The sequence below is a fragment of the Euprymna scolopes genome, chromosome 11 (assembly GCF_053919585.1).
Source record: "Euprymna scolopes isolate OS-2025 chromosome 11, ASM5391958v1, whole genome shotgun sequence".
NCBI classification, from domain to species: domain Eukaryota; kingdom Metazoa; phylum Mollusca; class Cephalopoda; order Sepiida; family Sepiolidae; genus Euprymna; species Euprymna scolopes.
This window is the reverse complement of record NC_136492.1, coordinates 62,467,983-62,487,650: the sequence shown is the minus strand read 5'-3', so window position 1 is coordinate 62,487,650 and position 19,668 is coordinate 62,467,983. Positions and strand designations below refer to the sequence as shown.

Below are 19,668 nucleotides of genomic sequence, written 5' to 3'. Positions count from 1 at the left end.
GTTGAATAGAAAGCTGTTACCATGTATTAAAATATTTTACATTTTGAGAAATTATTTCCGTCAAGTCGTTTTTTAAGTAACAATTAAAATAACAGTATCAACAAGATCAGTTGTATAACTATTAAGAAATCTGATTATGCTGCAATAATTAAAATTACTTGTACAATGTTATTTGGAAACATACTTTACTTTAAATAGAAATGACAAGTTAAAATATATCGAATCAAAAATGGAAGTAAAAATATTCCCAGAAGACGGCAAAGAGGTACAACTAGTGATTAATACTGTAGTATATATATATATATATATATATATATATATATATATATATATATATATATATATATATATATATATATATATATATATATATATATATCGGAGTTACAATATGAATGGGGTCTGTCAGGAAATGATATACGGTGTATGAAGCCTGTCAAGTTGAAGCTGCTTTTTTTTCCATTTCTGGATATATTTTTCTATTTTTCCCCTTTAATTTGGCATGATGTATTATTCGGATAAGCTGACCAAATCGCCTCCACTTGTCTTTCTCTAATATGTTAAGACGTATAGGTGTTTGATAGACTGAAGTTGGTGACTACAAAACTGAAAGTTTGCACGTTAATTGCTCTCATCAGAAAGCATCAGATCGTAGTATAAAATTTGCAAAAATACAAAATTGAAACACCGTAAGACTTTCGGCCATGACCAATCGAGAAAATATTAAAGTTCAAGGTTATTAGATACAGCATTGGTCAAGTGGTGATCCTTTACGGTAATCGGAATCAAAGTTTCTTTATTTTTCAGACGAGGATTGATACGAAAGTAATTGTATAATTTTGATTATTCGAACTACTATTCTTATCTTGAAAGGTATTCTTGCAATCTTTCGGTCGATATAATCTTCGACCTTCTTGTTGAACTCGCGAATCTTTTTGTCGAGCTCGTGGCGTGACGGATAAAGTACTAAGTGAATTGTTTTTCTAAGTAATTCACTCCTGCGAGATTTAAGATTCAATCCTCAGTACGAGCTATACTAAGAATATAATTACGAATTGTTGGTGATGGAACAAGAGCATGTTACTCCCGTGGATTAAATAAAGGGTTCCGTTAGAAATTCCGTGTAGATTCCCAACTTCGGCAGAAAGATTCCCGAGTTCAACAAGATAAAACTAAAGATGACTGGAGGTTACATCAACCCAAATGTTGTGAGAATAACACTCAATATAAGAACAGTGTTAAGTGGTATTGTCAAAGTTACATGTGAATAGAAAGGTATGCTCTTCCTTAAAGTTCTCAACGTCTTTTTAGGGGTCTATTTTAGAGCGTTTATATCGACATTAGACACTTTTGTGGTTGGGTCGTCCACGATTATAGCAGATAATTTTATTCTTTTTCTTGGGAAAATTACTTTTGGAGAAAACGTTGCGGTCAGGTGCGTACTTTGGTGATGTCTGTTTTCGAGAAGTATTTTTGAACTTCATAATATTGCTGGAGTTATTATTGTGCACGAGTATACGATTCGTCTCTTCGTAACTGCGCAATGCCACTTTAAATTCACTGAAATTTAGGGTGGGGTGCGTTATAACAGTTGTAAGTGGTTTAAAATCCGCTGGAAGTCCCTTGACGGTCATTGATATTAACAAGCTATCGCTTATTATTTTACCTGATAGTTTTAAGGCATTGGCGGTTGTTTCTGCCCTTATAACGTAGTCGGTAATAGTTTCACCCTCGTTACGTTTCAGGGACCTTAGAAAATTCAAATAATATAAAGAGACACAATTATCGTAAAATATTTAATCTGTTTTCTGATTTAAACCTTAACTTTCACCTTGTTGTCCCAACATTAAGGCCAGTTCCCAGTTAGATCCTGTCCCATGTACTAGTTAATATTGTTCACTAATGTGGCTTATAGTCTGCGCATAACCAAACTGGACTAAAAATATAGCGGAGGTAATACGAAACAATGAATACGTGTCACCAAATACCAATATCCTAATATAGAGAAGCGTTCTCTATTAATCGAAGATACGATTCTTCTAATCGTGTGGAATTAAAAACTAAAACAAATTTCAATTTCTGCGGAATTACACGCATAATGTGCACGTTTGAAAATCGAACACATATTTGATAAAAGGTAGATTTCCCGAAATATTACAATACTGATCTTCCATCTGACCATAATAAGGCGATTAAGAACGCAATATATGTTAAATAAAAATGATACATGTATATATTGTATGAATAAAGGTGAATCTGCATAGCTTATTCAGCCATTACATCTTAATTTGATTCAGTTTATCTCTATGCGTTACACCTCTGCACTGTATTGCCCTCTATGAATTTAAAGTTATTTTATATACACACCAGACAATGCTTCTACATTAACCTCTTATAAAAATGTTTGTTATCGAGTGAACGGATGACAACTCTAGAAAAAAAAAACTTATAAAGGAACAATGTCTGGTAAAGACGGGATGTGGGATATATGAAGGACAAAAAAGATGTCGGAGAAAATATTAGCAAAAGACAGATTGTCGATCGCACAAAAACAGATATGTCAACTCCATCCCAGCTTGCGAGGCATACATATGTCACTTACGCGAGCCATTGCAAAATGTGACAGTTTGATCATTTATATCGCACGGTATTCCCATCTCAATCAAATATGTAAATACTGTGAAGTGTTATATATCACTATTTATATAAGGTTAGGTATGTGTATATGTGTATATATTTGTATGTAAAGGATTCACTCATAAACTAATTAACACAATTTTTTTTTAAATATAGCTACTATGCGCAAGGTGTCTAAACGTAGGTAATGTTTAGTTTATATTTTCTTTATGACATGAGGGTAAAGGAGGGATGAAGCTTTTCCTTAGCATTTGTGAAATTAAATCTCTATCCGAAAGCTCATCTTTAAATTTTCTCGGCTTAATATTCACAAGCTACATGAATTGAAGCAAATACGTTGATGCAAAGAATGTGGGATCCCTATAATATGCTAGAAAATTCCTCACACTGGAGATTATCTTATTGATTTCTTGTTAAATTGTTCCTTTAATTTCACAATGAAGAGTTTTTTGTTTTTTTTAGAAAATTGCTCATATTTTATTAGGACATAAACAAATGATATTTTTATTTATTTACTAGCATGAGTGCTCGGTGTTGCCCGGGTGTTTAGAGATGTGCTGAGCAAAAAAATAGTGTTAGTAGGAAGGCAGGCTCGAACCCGTACCGCGAAAGAGGAAAAGAACGGGGAAAAGCCTGACGTCTTTGCTGTTACGACAACCGCCAAACCCAATGTGAGGTAGGTTTAAATTAAGGCTAGACAATCGAAAAGAGGGGATGACTTTAAAAAATATCGGCGAAAAAGCGACCCCTCCCTGTAGAAAAGAACCCAGTTGAAGAAATAAATGTTTTTCGCTAATTTTTCGATACACCTCCAAACACCCGGGCAACGCCGGACTGAAAGGGTAGTCTATCTATCTATCTATCTATCTATCTATCTATCTATCTATATATATATATATATATATATATATATATATATATATGTCAGTAAACGTGTCTGTGTGTCTGTCTGTGTACATTTCCCTACGCAATAACTTTGTCAATTTTTAGTCTATAGACTCGAAATTTGATATACAGGGTATTGAGATTTGGGAAAATCTTTGTAATCCGTTTTCGGCCAGAAACTTGGCTTCTAAGGGGTCAAAGTTTAACGATTTGACCTTTGAAAACTCTACCAAACTCCTCCGACAATTTTGGGTCTAAACACTGAAAATTTTAGATATAGGTCCCTTGGACATGGATCTAATTTAATAACTTGATTATAGCCCAAAAGAATAAATGTTAAGGGGTCATAATAGGGGTCAAAGTTTTAAAAAATTGACCTCTGCGGTCTCTACCAAATTAATCAGACAATTTCTGGTCTAAACATTTAAAATTTTACATAAAGTGTATTCAGAGATAGGGCAAGCTTTTTAACCAGTTTGGGTAAAAAAAAATTTAGTTACCAATATATAAATATATGTGTGTATGTATGCATGTTTTCATGTCTGCCTAAAACTTTCGACAGACGCGGCGGATTTTCTCAAGATCAGTATCGTTTTGAAGTCCGACCCTTCAGACGACAAATATCGAAAAATTGGCTTAAAACATATATATCTTCACCTTCAACTGGGAAATTTTCTACAGGGGTGGGTCACTTTTTTCGCCGATATTTTTTAAAGTAATCCTCTCCTTTCGATTGTCCAGCCTTAATTTGAAAAATGTCTCTTCCGGTTTGGCGGTGGTCTTAACAGCATAGACGTCATGTTTTTCCCCCGTTCTTTTCCTCCTTTGCAGTACGGGTTCGAGCCCGCCTTCCTATTATCACTTTTTTTTTGCTCAATAGACACATCCAAACATCCGGGCAACGCCAGGCTGAAATGCTAGTATATCTATAAAAGTGAACGTGTCTGTGTGTCTGTGTGTCTGTCTGTGTACATTTCCCTACGCAATAACTCTGTCTATTTTTAATTTACAGACTCGAAATTTGATATACAGGGTATTGAGATTCGGGAAAATTTATTTGATCAGTTTTAGGCCAGAAATTTGGCTGTTAAGGTCTAAGTTAAGATGTTGATATTGCCTTCTCTTCTGTCACCAGCGGACGGGACATTCGGAGCGATGAATATTTGTCTCTATGATTTATCGTCGATCTTAAGTTATCTCAACCGCTGGATTAACTTCAAGATTTCCTACCAACTGCTAAACTCTCTAGCTTCCTCGTACTTTGAGCCATAAGACATCACCTGACGGTAGCTTCTGACTACCAGATTAAAGTGACATTTAAGTACATATTTGATGTCACATGATCCCGATATCCTGTGATCGTGGGAGAGTCTTTCTCCGAACTCAAATCATCAGATATACACAAGCGACATACCTATTATTAATTAACAAAAAATGTAAAGAATGTCCTGAAATATCATCGAGGTAGGCTTGATCCTTGAGACTTTATGGGGAAATTAGTATAAGATAAGGGATATTAAAATATATCATCAGGCATCCTCGTGGTCTTATCAACATCTGTGAACATCTGTGTAAGGAAATATTCCATGACGAGATACTGATGCGAGGTTTAATTATGGAGCGGGCACTAATATTGGCTTTATGTAAAAACGCCTTTTTACTTTCTCTCTCTTTAAAACAATCGAAACAAATAGAAATATATGGGTTCGTTAAATTAACGCGACACAAGAAGGTGCTAGATCGCTTTCGTATTTGTCGCGAATATAAACGTTGAATACGTATATAATATGTATTCACCGAATGCGTTCATAAACGCATCCATGGTGTGTGTTTAGACATATGTTTACACTTACGTCTGCAAAGATCTTAATGCAGAACATATTTAGTCATAGATTAGAAATTCAATAAACGCGCACATATATCGGCATACATAATGCATTTATTATGGATAAATAATGATAGAAGACACTTTGAGGCTGTCGCTTTTGAGTCTGGCTAACTTCCGTGTTTTCCTTTTTTTTTTTTATAACATCGTGTTTGTTTATTATAATGTTTGTAAGATGTCTGCTAATAATATTTGAGACGTCCAGGAGATGCGATGGGATGCTGAATAGATTGTGTCAGAAAAGAAGTATGACAGCAAAAACAAGATGGACGAGAAAGGAAAGAAAAAGTAAATTATTTTTTACGAGAAACGCAAAAGTAAAAAGTATAAAGAATAAAAGAACATGTGTGCGTGTGTGTGTATATGTCTGTGTGTATGTCTGTGTGTGTGTGTGTGTGCGAGTATTTCGATTTTCTCGGGCAAAACTCATACATGAGTCCTAATAGTCATGAATATATGTGAATAAAGTATATGCATGTAGTTTATTTTAAGGTTACGGTGTAGTAATTTAAAAATAAATACAATTCTGTATAAGAAGCTCATCCAACCTTTGATAGGCCTTTTTTTAGTCCTGCTGGGTGTCCCACACCCTCCTCACCCAAGTTACCCCGGACGGAGGAGCCGATTTAGTCGCCAACGACCCGACCAGGAGGCAGCTAGCACTGAGTTACATGGTACCAGTTGAAGTCTAAGACTCAGCTGACAATAAAAAGGTTGGATAAAAAGATCTTATGAGCCAACGGCCATCTCCTGCAGTCAAAGTCGGTACCAACGTATCGACCTTGTCTTTCCTTGGGTTCTACCGGCTCTGGTTAAGTTCCACTCTTGCCGCTTGGACAACGCACGAGTTTCGTCGCCCAGGCTCTCGCAACGGTGGAAGATAGTTATGAGTTAAAAGTCTGGTCAAATTGACGTCGCGACTAGACGCTTCGGATCCTCTGCAACGGTGGAAGGGGCTATTTAGCTCCGGTGGGTGGCTACCGCCCGCCTTAAACCAGGCAGCCCCTGGTCAGTAAGGTACTACTCCGTCACGTCCGCCGGTTCGATTGGGTAGTCAGGTAATCACGGACGTAAATCATTCACCTGTTACAAATCACAATTCAAAGACTACTCTCCGACTCGGAAGTTGGAACATTCGCACACTGTGCCTGGGTTTCACGCATGACCCGGATCTCAACCTTCGTGCACAAGGTCTGCCTCGTAAGACCGCATTACTTGACCGTGAACTTGCCAAGCTGTCTGTCGACATTGTCACTTTATAGGAGACCAGATTGGCTGGAACTGGCTCCATGTCGGAACAAAACTACACTTTCTTCTGGACTGGGAAAGCAAAAGAGGAACATTGCATCCATGGAGTAGGTTTCGCAACGACAAACAAATTACTCAGAGAACATGTAGTCGGTACTCCGGTCAGCATTTCAGAGATAATTATGATACTGAAGATCAACTGCGCCGATACACCAGTACACCTCATCAGCATCTATGCGCCAACACTGCCTAGCGAAGATCATGTGGAGGATGAATTCTATGACTGTCTCAACGAAATACCGAGCAGGATCCCAGCCAGCGATCACCTCCTAGTACTCGGAGACGTCAATGCCAGAGTCGGTGCAAACCATACTGCCTGGCCTGACATCATTGGTCACTTCGGTACTGGTAAAATAAATGAAAATTGTCAAAGAACTCTGGAACTCTGTATTGCAAACACCTGGTTCAAACAGAAAATGTGTCATTGTGTCTCTTGAAGACACCCTCGTTCCAAACATTGGCACCAATTGGATATTGTATTGTGTAGAAAAAGAGACATCGGTTCTGTCAAACGGTCAAGAACCTACCACTCCGCCGATCGTGATACCACTCACTCACTCGTGCTGACACAACTCGATCTCCCGAACAAAAAACCTGCACCACGTAAGCCAAGACCACGTCGTAGTCTCAATACGGCTGCAATGAAGAAGAAGAAGAACAACAACAACAGTGCGTTTCGCACTGCATTCGAAAATAAGCTGAGAGATTCTGCACCAGGGGAAGCAGTGAACCTAGATAAATCCTGGGATCCTGCAAACTGCGATGCATGACGCTGCAGTCATATCCTTCGGAACCAAGCGGCCGCCTTGCGAAGACGGGATGACTGAGAATGCAGAAATCTTAGAACTTCTACTACTGTCTAAAAACGATGCTCACAAGAACTATGTGAACAGGCCGACACGCAGCACCCTGTCCAAGCTGAAAGAGGCTCACAGTCAATTCCAGAAAGCTGCTCGGCACTGTGCAAACAACTAATGGAACAACTTGTGCGATGAAATCCAGACTGCTGCTGACTGCAGTAAACTACGTGTGATGTACCGTGGACTCCGCGAGGCAACTGGACCGAGCGCGAAGAAAGTTTGTCCTTTAAAATCTACTACAGGGGAGCTCATCACTGATCCTACGAAGCAGCTTGGACGCTGGATAGAGCAATACTCTGTACTATATGGCGAACTACGCAACATCACAGTCACAGCTTTAAATTCCACTCCGACATTCGACACCCTAGTCGAACTGGAAAACATTCCAACTTTGTCAGAACTCGAAGTAGCTTTCCAACACACGAATGTAGGGAAGGCTCCAGGTACCGACCAGATTCCAGCAAACCTGCTGAAGTGCGACAAGTTCCTGCTGCCACCCTTGTACAACCTCCTCTGCACCAGTTGGCGAAACGGAAAATTTCCAACAGCTATGAAAGATGCTAAAATTGTCACTTTATTCAAGAAAGGAGATAAGGGAAATTGCAATAACTACCGTGGTATATCTTTACTCAGTGTCACCACCAAAGTCTTTGCCAGAGTGCTCCTTCCAAGGCTCCAGCAGATTGCAAACCGCGTTTATCCAGAATCGCAATGCGGCTTCCGCAGCGAGCGCTCAACCACGAACATGATATTTTCAGTGCGTCAAATTCAGGAAAAATGCAGAGAACAACGTAGACCTCTCCATATCGCATTTGTGGACCTCACGAAAGCTTTTGACATGGTCAGTAAAGATGGTGTGTTTGCCATCCTACAAAAGTTGGGCTGTCCATCAACTCTTCTTAGCTTGATAAGATTTCTCCATGACAACATGACAGCCGCAGTCTTCTTCGAGGGTGACATGTCTGAGAACTTCCTCGTGTGCAGTGGAATCAAGCAAGGTTGTGTATTGGCTCCCACACTGTTTGGCATCTTCTTCTCAGTTCTTCTGAACCACGCTTTTGGAAAGCACGAGGGTGAAGACAATGTGTTCCTTCATACTCGCTCTGATGGAGAACTGTTTCACGTGGTTATCCTACGCGCCAAAACCAAGATTCGAAGAGTCCTAATACTTGAGCTGCTGTTTGCAGACGATGCTGCATTGGTTTAGCACTCCGCAAGCTGACTCCAGCGGCTGCTTGACAAATTGAGCGCTGCTTGTGCGGAGTTCGCACTGATAATCAGTGTGAAGAAGACAGTCGTGATGCACCAGGGTGACGCACACCAATCACCATCAATGACCACGAACTAGAGACTGTCGAGAACTTTGCGTATCTTGGATCTAACATCAACAAGGGAGTATCCATTGAATAAGAGCTACAAACGCGCATAGGTAGAGCAGCATCTACTTTCAACCGACTACGTGAAAGAACATGGTTCAATAAATACCTCACTTCTCGCACAAAATGCCGCATCTACGAATGCTATGTTCTGAGTACTCTACTGTAGAGAGAAGAGACTTGGACCACGTATACTCGTCACGAAAAAAGACTAAACGTCTACCATCTCCGATGCTTGCGACATATCATGGGCATTAATTGGTGTGAGAGAATCACAAACGAAGAGGTGCTAAAACATGCCAGACACTCAAGATCCAACGATCGAGTTGGCTTGGACACCTGTGCAGAATGCCCGATGGCCGTCTCCCTAAGGATATCCTCTACAACGAACTGGCAAATGGAACAAGAAGTCGCGGTCGCCCGGTGCTGCGCTTTAAAGACGTGGCCAAACGTTATCTGATCGCTCTTGGTATCGATGTGAATGTGTGGGAGGAGCAAGCCGAAGAGAGACCAGCATGGAGGCGTGTCTTGAGTAAGGATTGCGAAGGACTTGAGAACCTTTGGTTCGAGAGGTTGGCGCAGAGAAGACAAAACTAGTGGCTACGTTTACTGTTGCTTGCATTAATCTTTCGTAGATTGCTTGCCATTATTATTATATTACAATTCTGTATAGTACACATAAATATATATGTAATTCCTTATATATATATATATATATATATATATATATATATATATATATGAAGTTAAGGGTGTTATATATATATATATATATATATATATATATATATATATATATATATATATATATATATATATATATGTATATAAGAACAATTGGATTTAAATTCTGTAAATTAAATCTGACAACAATTTATTTTTTGATAAGCAGTATAAAGAAAATAAAGATTTGCCCTTATTCCATGGAGCTTCAATGAATAACTTATATCCCCTGAGGATATTAACTATTAAGTGAAACTACACGCTCTCATTATCCTTAAAGATGATCTCGCAAAAAACCCATGCTCAGGGATTCCAGACAAAGACTACACACAGACGCGTAGATACAGCTAGTCCACACTGCACAGCTAGACACAACAACAGGGGAAAACCCATCCGGTCCAGACACAAGTAGAATTTACAGATTGATAGTTCTCTCTCGATTTGGTTCGCGTGTAGCGTGCGTGCGGCCTCGAAAATCTAAGGGCATCACAGACCGTTCACCTTTAGTTGCTTTCGGCCACCAATGATTTGAAGAAGTGCGTGATAAAACCGATCTGGCTTGTTGTCTAATTGAAACAAGGCCGATAGCTATTAGTCGCGTGCTCTCGTGTAATGAATGAATGCGTGAATGTAGGATTGACATGAAATTCTTAAAGATAAACTAAAATGACCGAGAAATGGGCTGAAATGACTTAAATAAATAAAAAGTAAATGACTTAAAATGACTTTAATGAACTTAAGGATGAATTTTATGACCTTAAGAATGACTTCAATGCTTAAAACATAACTGGAATCCTTCAAAAACAACTTGAATGACCTGGAGAATGACGGATGGCTTTGGGGCTGGTTGTAAAGTGGGTGATCATTTTACATTAAATTAATACAGAAAAGTGATCCCCAACTTTATATCACAAAGTAACAATCATAAGTACAGCATGTAGTAAGAACAGATGGTATTTATTTGCTCCCCCACTGAGCAAATTAGGCACAAGGCCGTTTTTAATGTGAGGTAAAAACCAGCTCCCCTAAAAGTAGGCAAAAAGGGGGCACTCTGGTTACCAAAAATAATAATTGTCCCAGTATAGAGGGTTTCCCCTCCATTGACCGGTACAAATTATCTTAAGTGCAGCATCTGCCGGAACAGATGGTATTTATTTGCTCCCCCACTGAGCAAATTAGGCACAAGGCCGTTTTTAATGTGAGGTAAAAACCAGCTCCCCTAAAAGTAGGCAAAAAGGGGGCACTCTGGTTACCAAAAATAATAAATGTCCCAGTATAGAGGGTTTCCCCTCCATTGACTGGTACAAATTATCTTAAGTGCAGCATCTGCCGGAACAGATGGTATTTATTTGCTCCCCCACTGAGCAAATTAGGCACAAGGCCAATTTTTAATGTGAGGAGTGAAGGGAGGGGGAAGGGAAAAAGGGGACCAGCTCCCGAGAGGTGGGAAATGGGAGCTGGTTAAAGGTCAGACATGTGGGGTTGCCCCCACATCTGGTCTTTGCTAGTCATAGCTAGTCATAGCTTGCAGTATCTGCCGGAACAGATACTACACTTTGATCTTGGCCAAAAGGCCAAGAAAAGCTTAGAACAGCATCTATTAACAACAGACCTTTGATCTTAACCAAAAAGGCCAAGCACAAAAGTATTACGGACAGACCGACAGACCGACCGACAGACCGACCGACCGACGGAGTGACTTATAGAGTCGCTTGCACGCGACTAAAAATAATAATAAATAACTGCCAGCATTTGAACGACTTTTTACCCCGTCTCATTCGTTCCGACCACCTCCCCTGTCCTCTCGCCTATAATCTCTTTTGGGGCATGTTAATTCATTGATTGTCTAATCAATGCATATCATACTACAATATATATTCTAGATCTCGTTATATCACCGAATTCATCCAGCGTTAAGCTTGACCACTATCTGGTGGGAGAACATTTGGGTATACCATGTAGTAGGACGTTACACTTTCGACAGCCACCGGCTCATTACCATTATATATAAAGTGAGAAAGAGAGAGATAGAGAGAAAGAGAAGTTTTTTCTATTAGAACGATGAAGACTATTCAATCATGCAAGAAATCATGGCTGACTTTCTCTAGACGTTTGCTAGAGGTGACCAGATGGGACGCAAGATTTGTCGAAAGTATCAACCTCCTCCTACATACGGTGCCTAATATTCACAAATGGTCATCAATTCATCCATCTGATACTAGCTTGGTTGAACGTTGCTTAAGCTCGGTAATATAACGAGAATATATATATATGTATATATATATATATATATATATATATATATATATATATATATATATACTAGCAAAAGTACCCGTCGTTGACTGGGTTCAAAAACAGCCTACAGAAAATGGACTCTGATTTATGAAAGTATGATAGGTTATGAAAAGGAAGGGTTGTAAAGAGATAGCTTCGAATTTAGGGGTATCAAAACCAAAGGAAAATATGATGAAAGTAAAAATAAAATAGATAAACCCCATAATTTATTACACCATATCTGTTCACACTGAAACACTTATCACAATATTCTGTGGATCTATATTAGAAAACATTGTTAAACTTTGTGACATATTTCCATTCTACGGAGGTCAGGCGCGAACGAACACCCCATAATTTTATTATACCATATTTCTTCAAATTGAAAAATAGTTATCAAAGTATACTTACGCAGATAGATATGGAAACTCTTTATTAAAGTTTGTGCCTATTTCCATTCTATGGAGGCCAGGCGCGAACGCAGACCCCACAATTGTAATCTACCATCCCTATTTAAGTTAAAACATACTTATCAAAGTATTCTTATGTACATCTATATCAAAAACACTTGTAAACGTTTTTTTTTTAATTTTAAAATTTTTTATTTGTGGACAAGGTGCGAACGCAGACCCCACAATTTTAATGAACCACCGTTCTGCCATATCAAACATACCCATTCCTGTGTCTCGATACATCTTCTATCATTATATATAATCAGTTTTTCAAAATAGTCAACCATATAGGACCCTATTCGTTACCAGGCACACACACACACACACACACACACATACGCACACACACATTCAGCTTTATATTATAGATTACTGTATTTATTGATTCTTTGACAGCAATACTCTTTTTAATTAGTCTACTCTGAAGACTTTTTTAATTTCATTTGCTTCAACTGGAACAAGGTAATTTGTATTCATTAGAAACATTTTAGCACCTACTTAGTATTTTACTCGGTTTTATGTGTAATTATCTTTCTTTGCCTTTATGAAATAAATGCTGTTTATGTCCGGCTCAACGAAGCAAAGTTTACCTATGTTTGGGAGAAAGATAATTTAATGACAAATTAAATTGCCACTATAGAGTAATAAACAATGAACGCACTTTTTTTTTAAACAATTTTTGATTTTAAAGGTATTTTTCTGAAGATGACGTAGAATTTCAAAACGTTGATTCACAGCCGCTTTTTTTTACTGTCTGGTCTCAACTAGCGTGTCTTGTTGTTTTAATAATCTATGAGGTTGTTTGTTTCGCAAAATAATTCAGTAGAATTTTTTCCCAGAAATCGAAATGCATTCTGTAATAAACTAAGGTGGTCGTTCCAAAAGTGATGCCTCCTACTTTTCAACTAAAAAACACGAAGAGCTACGAAAACAGTATGATACCATTAAAACGAGCGACCTTTTGTGCTCACGAATTTGTTTTTCTACAGAGTCACCATCATTCTCAATGAACTTTTGCCAGCAATGAACGAGAGCCTTCATGCTTTGTTTTCAAAAGTTCGCGCCTACAGAAACGGCCCATTTCCCCCGTTTTCGATTACGGCGTTATTGTCGGAAAAATGCAGAGATCTGAACAAGTAGAAATTCGACAGTGTCAGCTATACGGTGGGTGCGACGACACCATCTAGCCGAACTTTTTTTTACAGATTCCGTGGTCTTCAAACTCGTGTGTGACATGGCGTTGTCGTGTTGCAATTTTAATGTTTCCCTGTTCTCCGGCTTTACATAGGCAACCCAGACTTTCAGCTTTGTCAACATTTCAACATGACAGTCAGAGTTGACAGTCAACCGTGATTCCAAGAAATCTAGGAGGATGGCGCTCTTCCTGTCACAGAGGACGGTGAAAATTACTTTACCTGTAGATGTGTGCCTTGAATTTTTCTGCTAGAGAGCGTGAATGATGTCATTCCATTGACTGCACTTTAAAAAAACACGTCTCTTCACCAGTGATGATGCGGCCACAAAATCCGTCATCTTTGATTTCGTACTGATTCAACGTCCTAACAGACATCCCGTCGATTGTCCTTTTGGGTGCTGCGTGAGCATTTGTGGAACCCATTTAGCACCTAATGAAAAGGGATGAAAACATTATTTCCGGGGTATTTACACCCACATTCAACTTTACACGCATTTCATTCACCGTTATCTCTTGATTAGTGTGGATGAGTCAGTCGAGGCGTACAGTATTTTCTGGGTTGTTGGCTGTACATGGACGTCCAGAACACACTTTGTCACTTGCATCTTTGTCGCCACTCTCGAACCCATCTCCTAATTGTGCTGGCATCAATTGTATTGGCTTCGTAAACATTTAACAGGCGTCGGTGAATGTGGATCGGTTTTATTTTTCTGCATAGAGGAATTCAATGACGCATCACTGATTCTGACGCACGTCAATGGCAAGGGTTGCTTTCTCAGAGACTCAAACCATCAATATCTGCAATAGAGAGATGAAACTTTCAGGTCATAAATGCATAAGTCCAATTATCATAACAGTCCAATATGCAATCTTCTCTGATCCATTTGGGCGAAATAAAAAAATAGGAGGCATTACTTTTGGAACGACCCACGTGATGTATTTCTTTGCTTTTGATTACCTACGGATTATTGCAATTTGCTAACTCTGCCCCCTCTGTCGGTCGGCACCAACCCTATTCGGGTTTAACTGGCTTCCTCCAAAGGAGAGAAGTTTCATAGGAGTATAAAATTCACAACCGGTCCCCAGTCGCATGTATATCCCCGTTTAGGGGAGATGACGACGTTAGGTTTTTGCAACTCTTGCTGGGAGATGTCAACATCCTCCTAGATACAGCGCCTGGAATTCTCAAATTGGTCACCCATGTTAGTAATAACCAGGCTCAACTTTGCTTAACTTCGGTGATCTGACGGGAACCGGTGTGTCAACGTGATTATGCCATATATTATGTCGCATATCTCTGTCCCTTGCTATTGCTAATCAATACTTCTCTGGTTTGAAATATAGAGAAAGGAGTAAATGTTGCTGTAACAAGAGAGAAGTAAATGAAGGGTTACCTGCTTGGAAACGCGTGAATCGTTTCCCACGTTGAGCACTTGGTTCTCAGTCTAAAAAAGAACTCGTGTTTTAGATTTTAGGTGGGATTCGCTTGCACATGAGGACAACAACAAGTATTATAAAATGGATAAATTGAAGACGTAGTTGAATTTTCGATGCCTGAAAGAGGACATTGGAGTTGAGATTTGTCGGGTTCATTATGATGTTGTTGAATAAAAGTTTCGCTAATTTTCTTATGGGATTACACATATGATACTTCGATTTTAGGTAGCATTCATTTGCATATGAAGAGAGAACAAATACTGAAAAAAGTAGGAATTGAGAAAGACAGGCAATTACATTTTTGACAGCTGTGAGGGGACCATTAGAAGTGAGATGTGTTGCTTGGCAGTGTTGTGGTGAAGAGAAGTTACGTTAATGTACTTATGGGTTTATATAGTGCTGTCGATTTCATTCCATCAAGAAAATATTTTTATGAATAAATTATTGTTTCTTCATAAGAGTTTTATTCAATGGTGTAATCCATGAAATGATTAATTCGTTTTCTATGAAACTGTTGGGTTTATTTAAAATTTTGAAAAAATATTTAACTTTTAAAATGTCGCTTTTATTATCAAACACGTCTTCAGTTTTTATCATTTGTTATAACTTGTTTGAAAACTTCTCATGAAACGTAACAATTCTGAAGTTCAGTAGATAAAACGACTTTATCTAATCCGTTCTTGAATTAGTTTAGAGATCGAATCATAACTAATACACTTTTGTTTATTTTTTTTAATAAATGATATATTGGAATCCATATTCTTTGTTTATCCTTTTTTTTGGGGGGGGCGGGGGGCGATTAAAATATTGATATTGATTTTGAAAAATGAACTCCTTTCACGAAAAATATTTATTAATACATACGTTGATGCTATGCGCATAGCTTTCATGTTCATAACCCTGGACTGTCCAAGAAATAATGGCATTTTTTTCTTATCCAACGATATAGAATAATCTTTTTAAAACTGCTCAAATATTACAAATATTCCCCTAATATGACCCTATCCAAATTCTCCACTTGAGTCTTTAGTAGAAAAGGGACGCAGTTGGTCACACGTGGATGGCAAATACTAAACTCATACACATTATAGTAAGATTTTTATGGGTACATAATTTTATAAAACATTTGAATAACACCGAATGTAGTGTCATTATTAATTGTTGAGGGTTTTGGGTGTTTCCCATAGTTTAAACATAAACCATTAAAGAAGAAAATTTCACAAAGAAAACTAAAATACTCTTCTGAAGTATATTTCTCCTAAGCTCTAATTGTATGTCTAACAAACATAAATTAGATAAAAGGAGTAAATAAGGGGTGGGTAAAAAAAACCTATCGAGACAACTTTCAGCCAACCCTTTTCAAGATTAACGCTGGCAATGGGGGAGAAAACATCGTTTTAAAACGTGGTCAAAAGACCATAAATTATTAGCGAGGGTAAAAAAATGTATGGAGGAATAGGAGAAAAGGAAACAATATCAACGAATACCCATAAGTTCCAAATAATGGGTATACTCTCTTTGTTTTCACAGAGACAGCTGGCGTAAATTAATGGATACTGCCTCGAGAATTTTTAAGTGAATTCTCGAGCGTGATCCAAGTAAAATCGAGGAAGCTTCATCAGTGTATCCTTCAGTGCAGATTCGGCACTGTAATAAATGTTCACCAATGGCTGACTTATAAGCTTGTAAACGCCCGGATGTTGACCATTTCTTGTGCCTACGTATCAGAGGAGGTAATGTCGGGAAATTCTAACCTCCAAACATTGAATGGTATGGCCCACGTAGTCAGCTTCACGCTGACTGTTAAACCGATAAACAACCATATTCTATTGAGTAATAGGGATATCGTCCTTTCGAAAGGATGGGAAAACATTTATCGTCCAAAACACCCTTCGAAGCTTGGTTGCAAAATAGCAACGTGAAACGGCTGTAGCAATTTTATGTGAAAACTTGCGTTTGACACCAATCCACGGAAGTTTCATATATATGGGTCATTTTTTGAGCGCCCACAAACGTTCCACCTTTAAACGCCGAAATTTTACCCGTCACACATTTTTGAACTACGTGTAAAGGATAACCATTGGCCAAAAGGTTTCGTTCTCCCCTAAAATCAGAAAATTTAATCTGATTAAAACGGGCTTTGTTGATCTGCTCTAGTACTAAAATAGATGCGGAACTCCAAAGCATAACTGAGATCCTTTTGACCAATGGTTTTGGCCAATGGTAATTCTTTACACGTAATTCAAAAAGTTTTTTTTACCCACCCCTTATTTATCCCTTTTATCTAATTTATGTTTGTCAAACATACAATTAGAGCCTAGGAGAAATATACTTTAGATATGTATTTTGGTTTTCTTTTTGAAATTTTCTTTAATGGTTTATGTTTATACTATAGGAAAAAAACCGAAACCCTCAACAATTAACAATGTTACTACGTTCGATGTTGTTCAAATGTTTTATATATCATAATATAATAACTATCTTCGTTTACCAAGTAAAAAAACACGTGTTAGTCATCAAAATGTTAAATGTTTATATGTCTTGATGAAGAAAGTATATATAGAAAGTCATTGAATGAAAAGAAAATGTTTTTGTAAGTTAATTAATCTGAAGGTCCACTGTGTCTGGACGAGGAAAATGGTTTAATAGTCCATAAGAAAATAATGTTATTTAAAAGTCCACACATACGTAGATAAAAAGAAAAGTTGCTTTGCAGGAATGACAGAGTTCATGGTAATATTATTTGGAACTTAGTCCGTGACGAAATCGTAGATAAGTAAGTCTACGTGACGAACACAATTGCTAGAAGCTAAATTCAGATTTCATTAACGTTACAAGAAAGACGTTAGGTGGCTGATCTGGGTGGTGCGTTTTTTTGTGTGTTTTGTTTCTTTTTTTACATAGGCATCACCAATATCAAGGCCAAGAGGCCACTAGAGGATAAGGATTAAAGAGTGTACAGTAGAAATTGGACAATATAGTAATCGTTAGTAATGGAAATTCGGTAAAGTTTTTGATGAGCCGTTCCATATAAGTTAACAAAACTTATATGAAACGGCTCATCAAAAACTTGTTTACGTTAGACTTGAAGACAACCATATTGTAATAAGAAAGCAGGAAAACGGAAGACAATTCCATAGGCGTGCAGTTCTAAGAAAGAAGCTTTGCTCATGGAATCTACGTTTACGTTTAGGCACAGATAAAGAGTAAGGGGGAATTAGTGATAGTGTTTTCTGCTAGACAGGCGTTTCTTGTGAAAGTTTAGCAGGGGGGGGACCATAGAATGGAGTTCAGCCGAACATTTGCCATGAAAATAACGATAAAGCAGAGACAAACTCGCAACATCTCTTCTGTGAGAAAGAGGTTGCAGGGAAGAGAAAAGGACATCCCCTATGAGGCTACGAAGTCTATTTTTACACTGTTTATTAGTTTAACAAGACACAGCCATTAAAAACGTTACATATGATGATTTGGTTTGTTTGAATCAATTTATGCCGATCACAACGTGTAAATAGGGATTTTTAAATGGGGATTTTTATTCGCATAAAATAAATAAAAAGTCGTTGAAAGTTCCAAAGATTTTTTTTTGTTTAATTAAATCAGTTATTGCGGATAAAAAAATTAAAATATGATATAGAGTGGTTAATTAAAAAACAAAAAAGATTCGAAAACTTACACGATTTCTAGTCCAATAGAACGGAAACAATTACTGAAACTTGCTTAGTTATTTTCTATTTTGTTTTGGTTAAGAACAGTTAGTAATCGATTCTTTTGAAACAGTTTCATACAAAAACCCTAGTTGTCAGGATGAGACGTTATTGTGAATACTTTTTGAGATGATCGTTAATGTATTCCTGTAATCTAAAATGTGATTGGATGCATTATGAATAACCTGACAACATTACTAAAATAGAACTATGCCAATATTCCATCATTCATAGAATAAAATAAAAAAAACTAAGGATGGTGTCAGTTCAGGGGGGGCGTTTGTTAGTTATTTTTATAATCTAGTGTAGAAAACAATATAAGTGTTATAAATGCAATGGTAAATAGTTTAATAATAATTATACACACACACACACACACACACACACACATATATATATATATATATATATATAAAATTTTATCGCTCCACACCGTGTGTATATATATATATATATATATATATATATATATATATATATATATATATATATATACACGGTGTGGAGCGATAAAATTTTCGCGATAGAAAAGACGGCATGATTATATTTCCGTTTGATATAAACCCGGTTTTCTTTGGGGGGGTGCAGACTATCTCCTAGGCCAGTTGTGTACAAATCCCAAGAGCGATAGACGCCTTCTATCATGCCTGAATGTGGCACAATGTTCAACGAGCAAGATCGGAGATGCGCTGCTGTACAACTAATGCTCTCTACCGATCCAAGTTATGACAACAGGATTATTGTCAGCATCAAATCCTACTGCTGCCTTGCAGTTTTCCTTAAAAGGCAATGGAACCGCATCCAGAAAGAAACGGCGTAGTAGCGGTCACGATATGGCGACTGTTTATCTCACTGAGATTACTTTCGGCCAGAAGCTGCGGCCTGCTCTGCTGCCAGTCATCGCGGGTTCGCTCTACTGGACATGA

General features: G+C 37.8%; 1 protein-coding gene and 2 pseudogenes across 1 annotated transcript; 1 reads left to right on the top strand and 2 right to left on the bottom strand.

Moving 5' to 3' along the window:
• Nucleotides 1-6,696: 6,696 nt before the first annotated feature.
• Nucleotides 6,697-7,152, top strand: LOC145288142 (protein CFDP2-like). Its single transcript, XM_080136202.1, has one exon. It carries the CDS (start codon nt 6,697-6,699, stop codon nt 7,150-7,152), a length of 456 nt encoding a protein of 151 aa, XP_079992328.1.
• Nucleotides 7,153-11,096: 3,944 nt separating this feature from the next.
• On the bottom strand, nt 11,097-11,260 carry LOC145288371 (U2 spliceosomal RNA; annotated as a pseudogene).
• A 3,502-nt stretch (nt 11,261-14,762) lies between these two features.
• On the bottom strand, nt 14,763-14,881 carry LOC145288510 (5S ribosomal RNA; annotated as a pseudogene).
• Nucleotides 14,882-19,668: the final 4,787 nt, after the last annotated feature.

What these genes read in the sequence shown, in the direction of transcription:
- LOC145288142 (XM_080136202.1), top strand. Translation starts at nt 6,697, where the DNA reads ATGTCGGAACAAAACTACACTTTCTTCTGGACTGGGAAAGCAAAAGAG.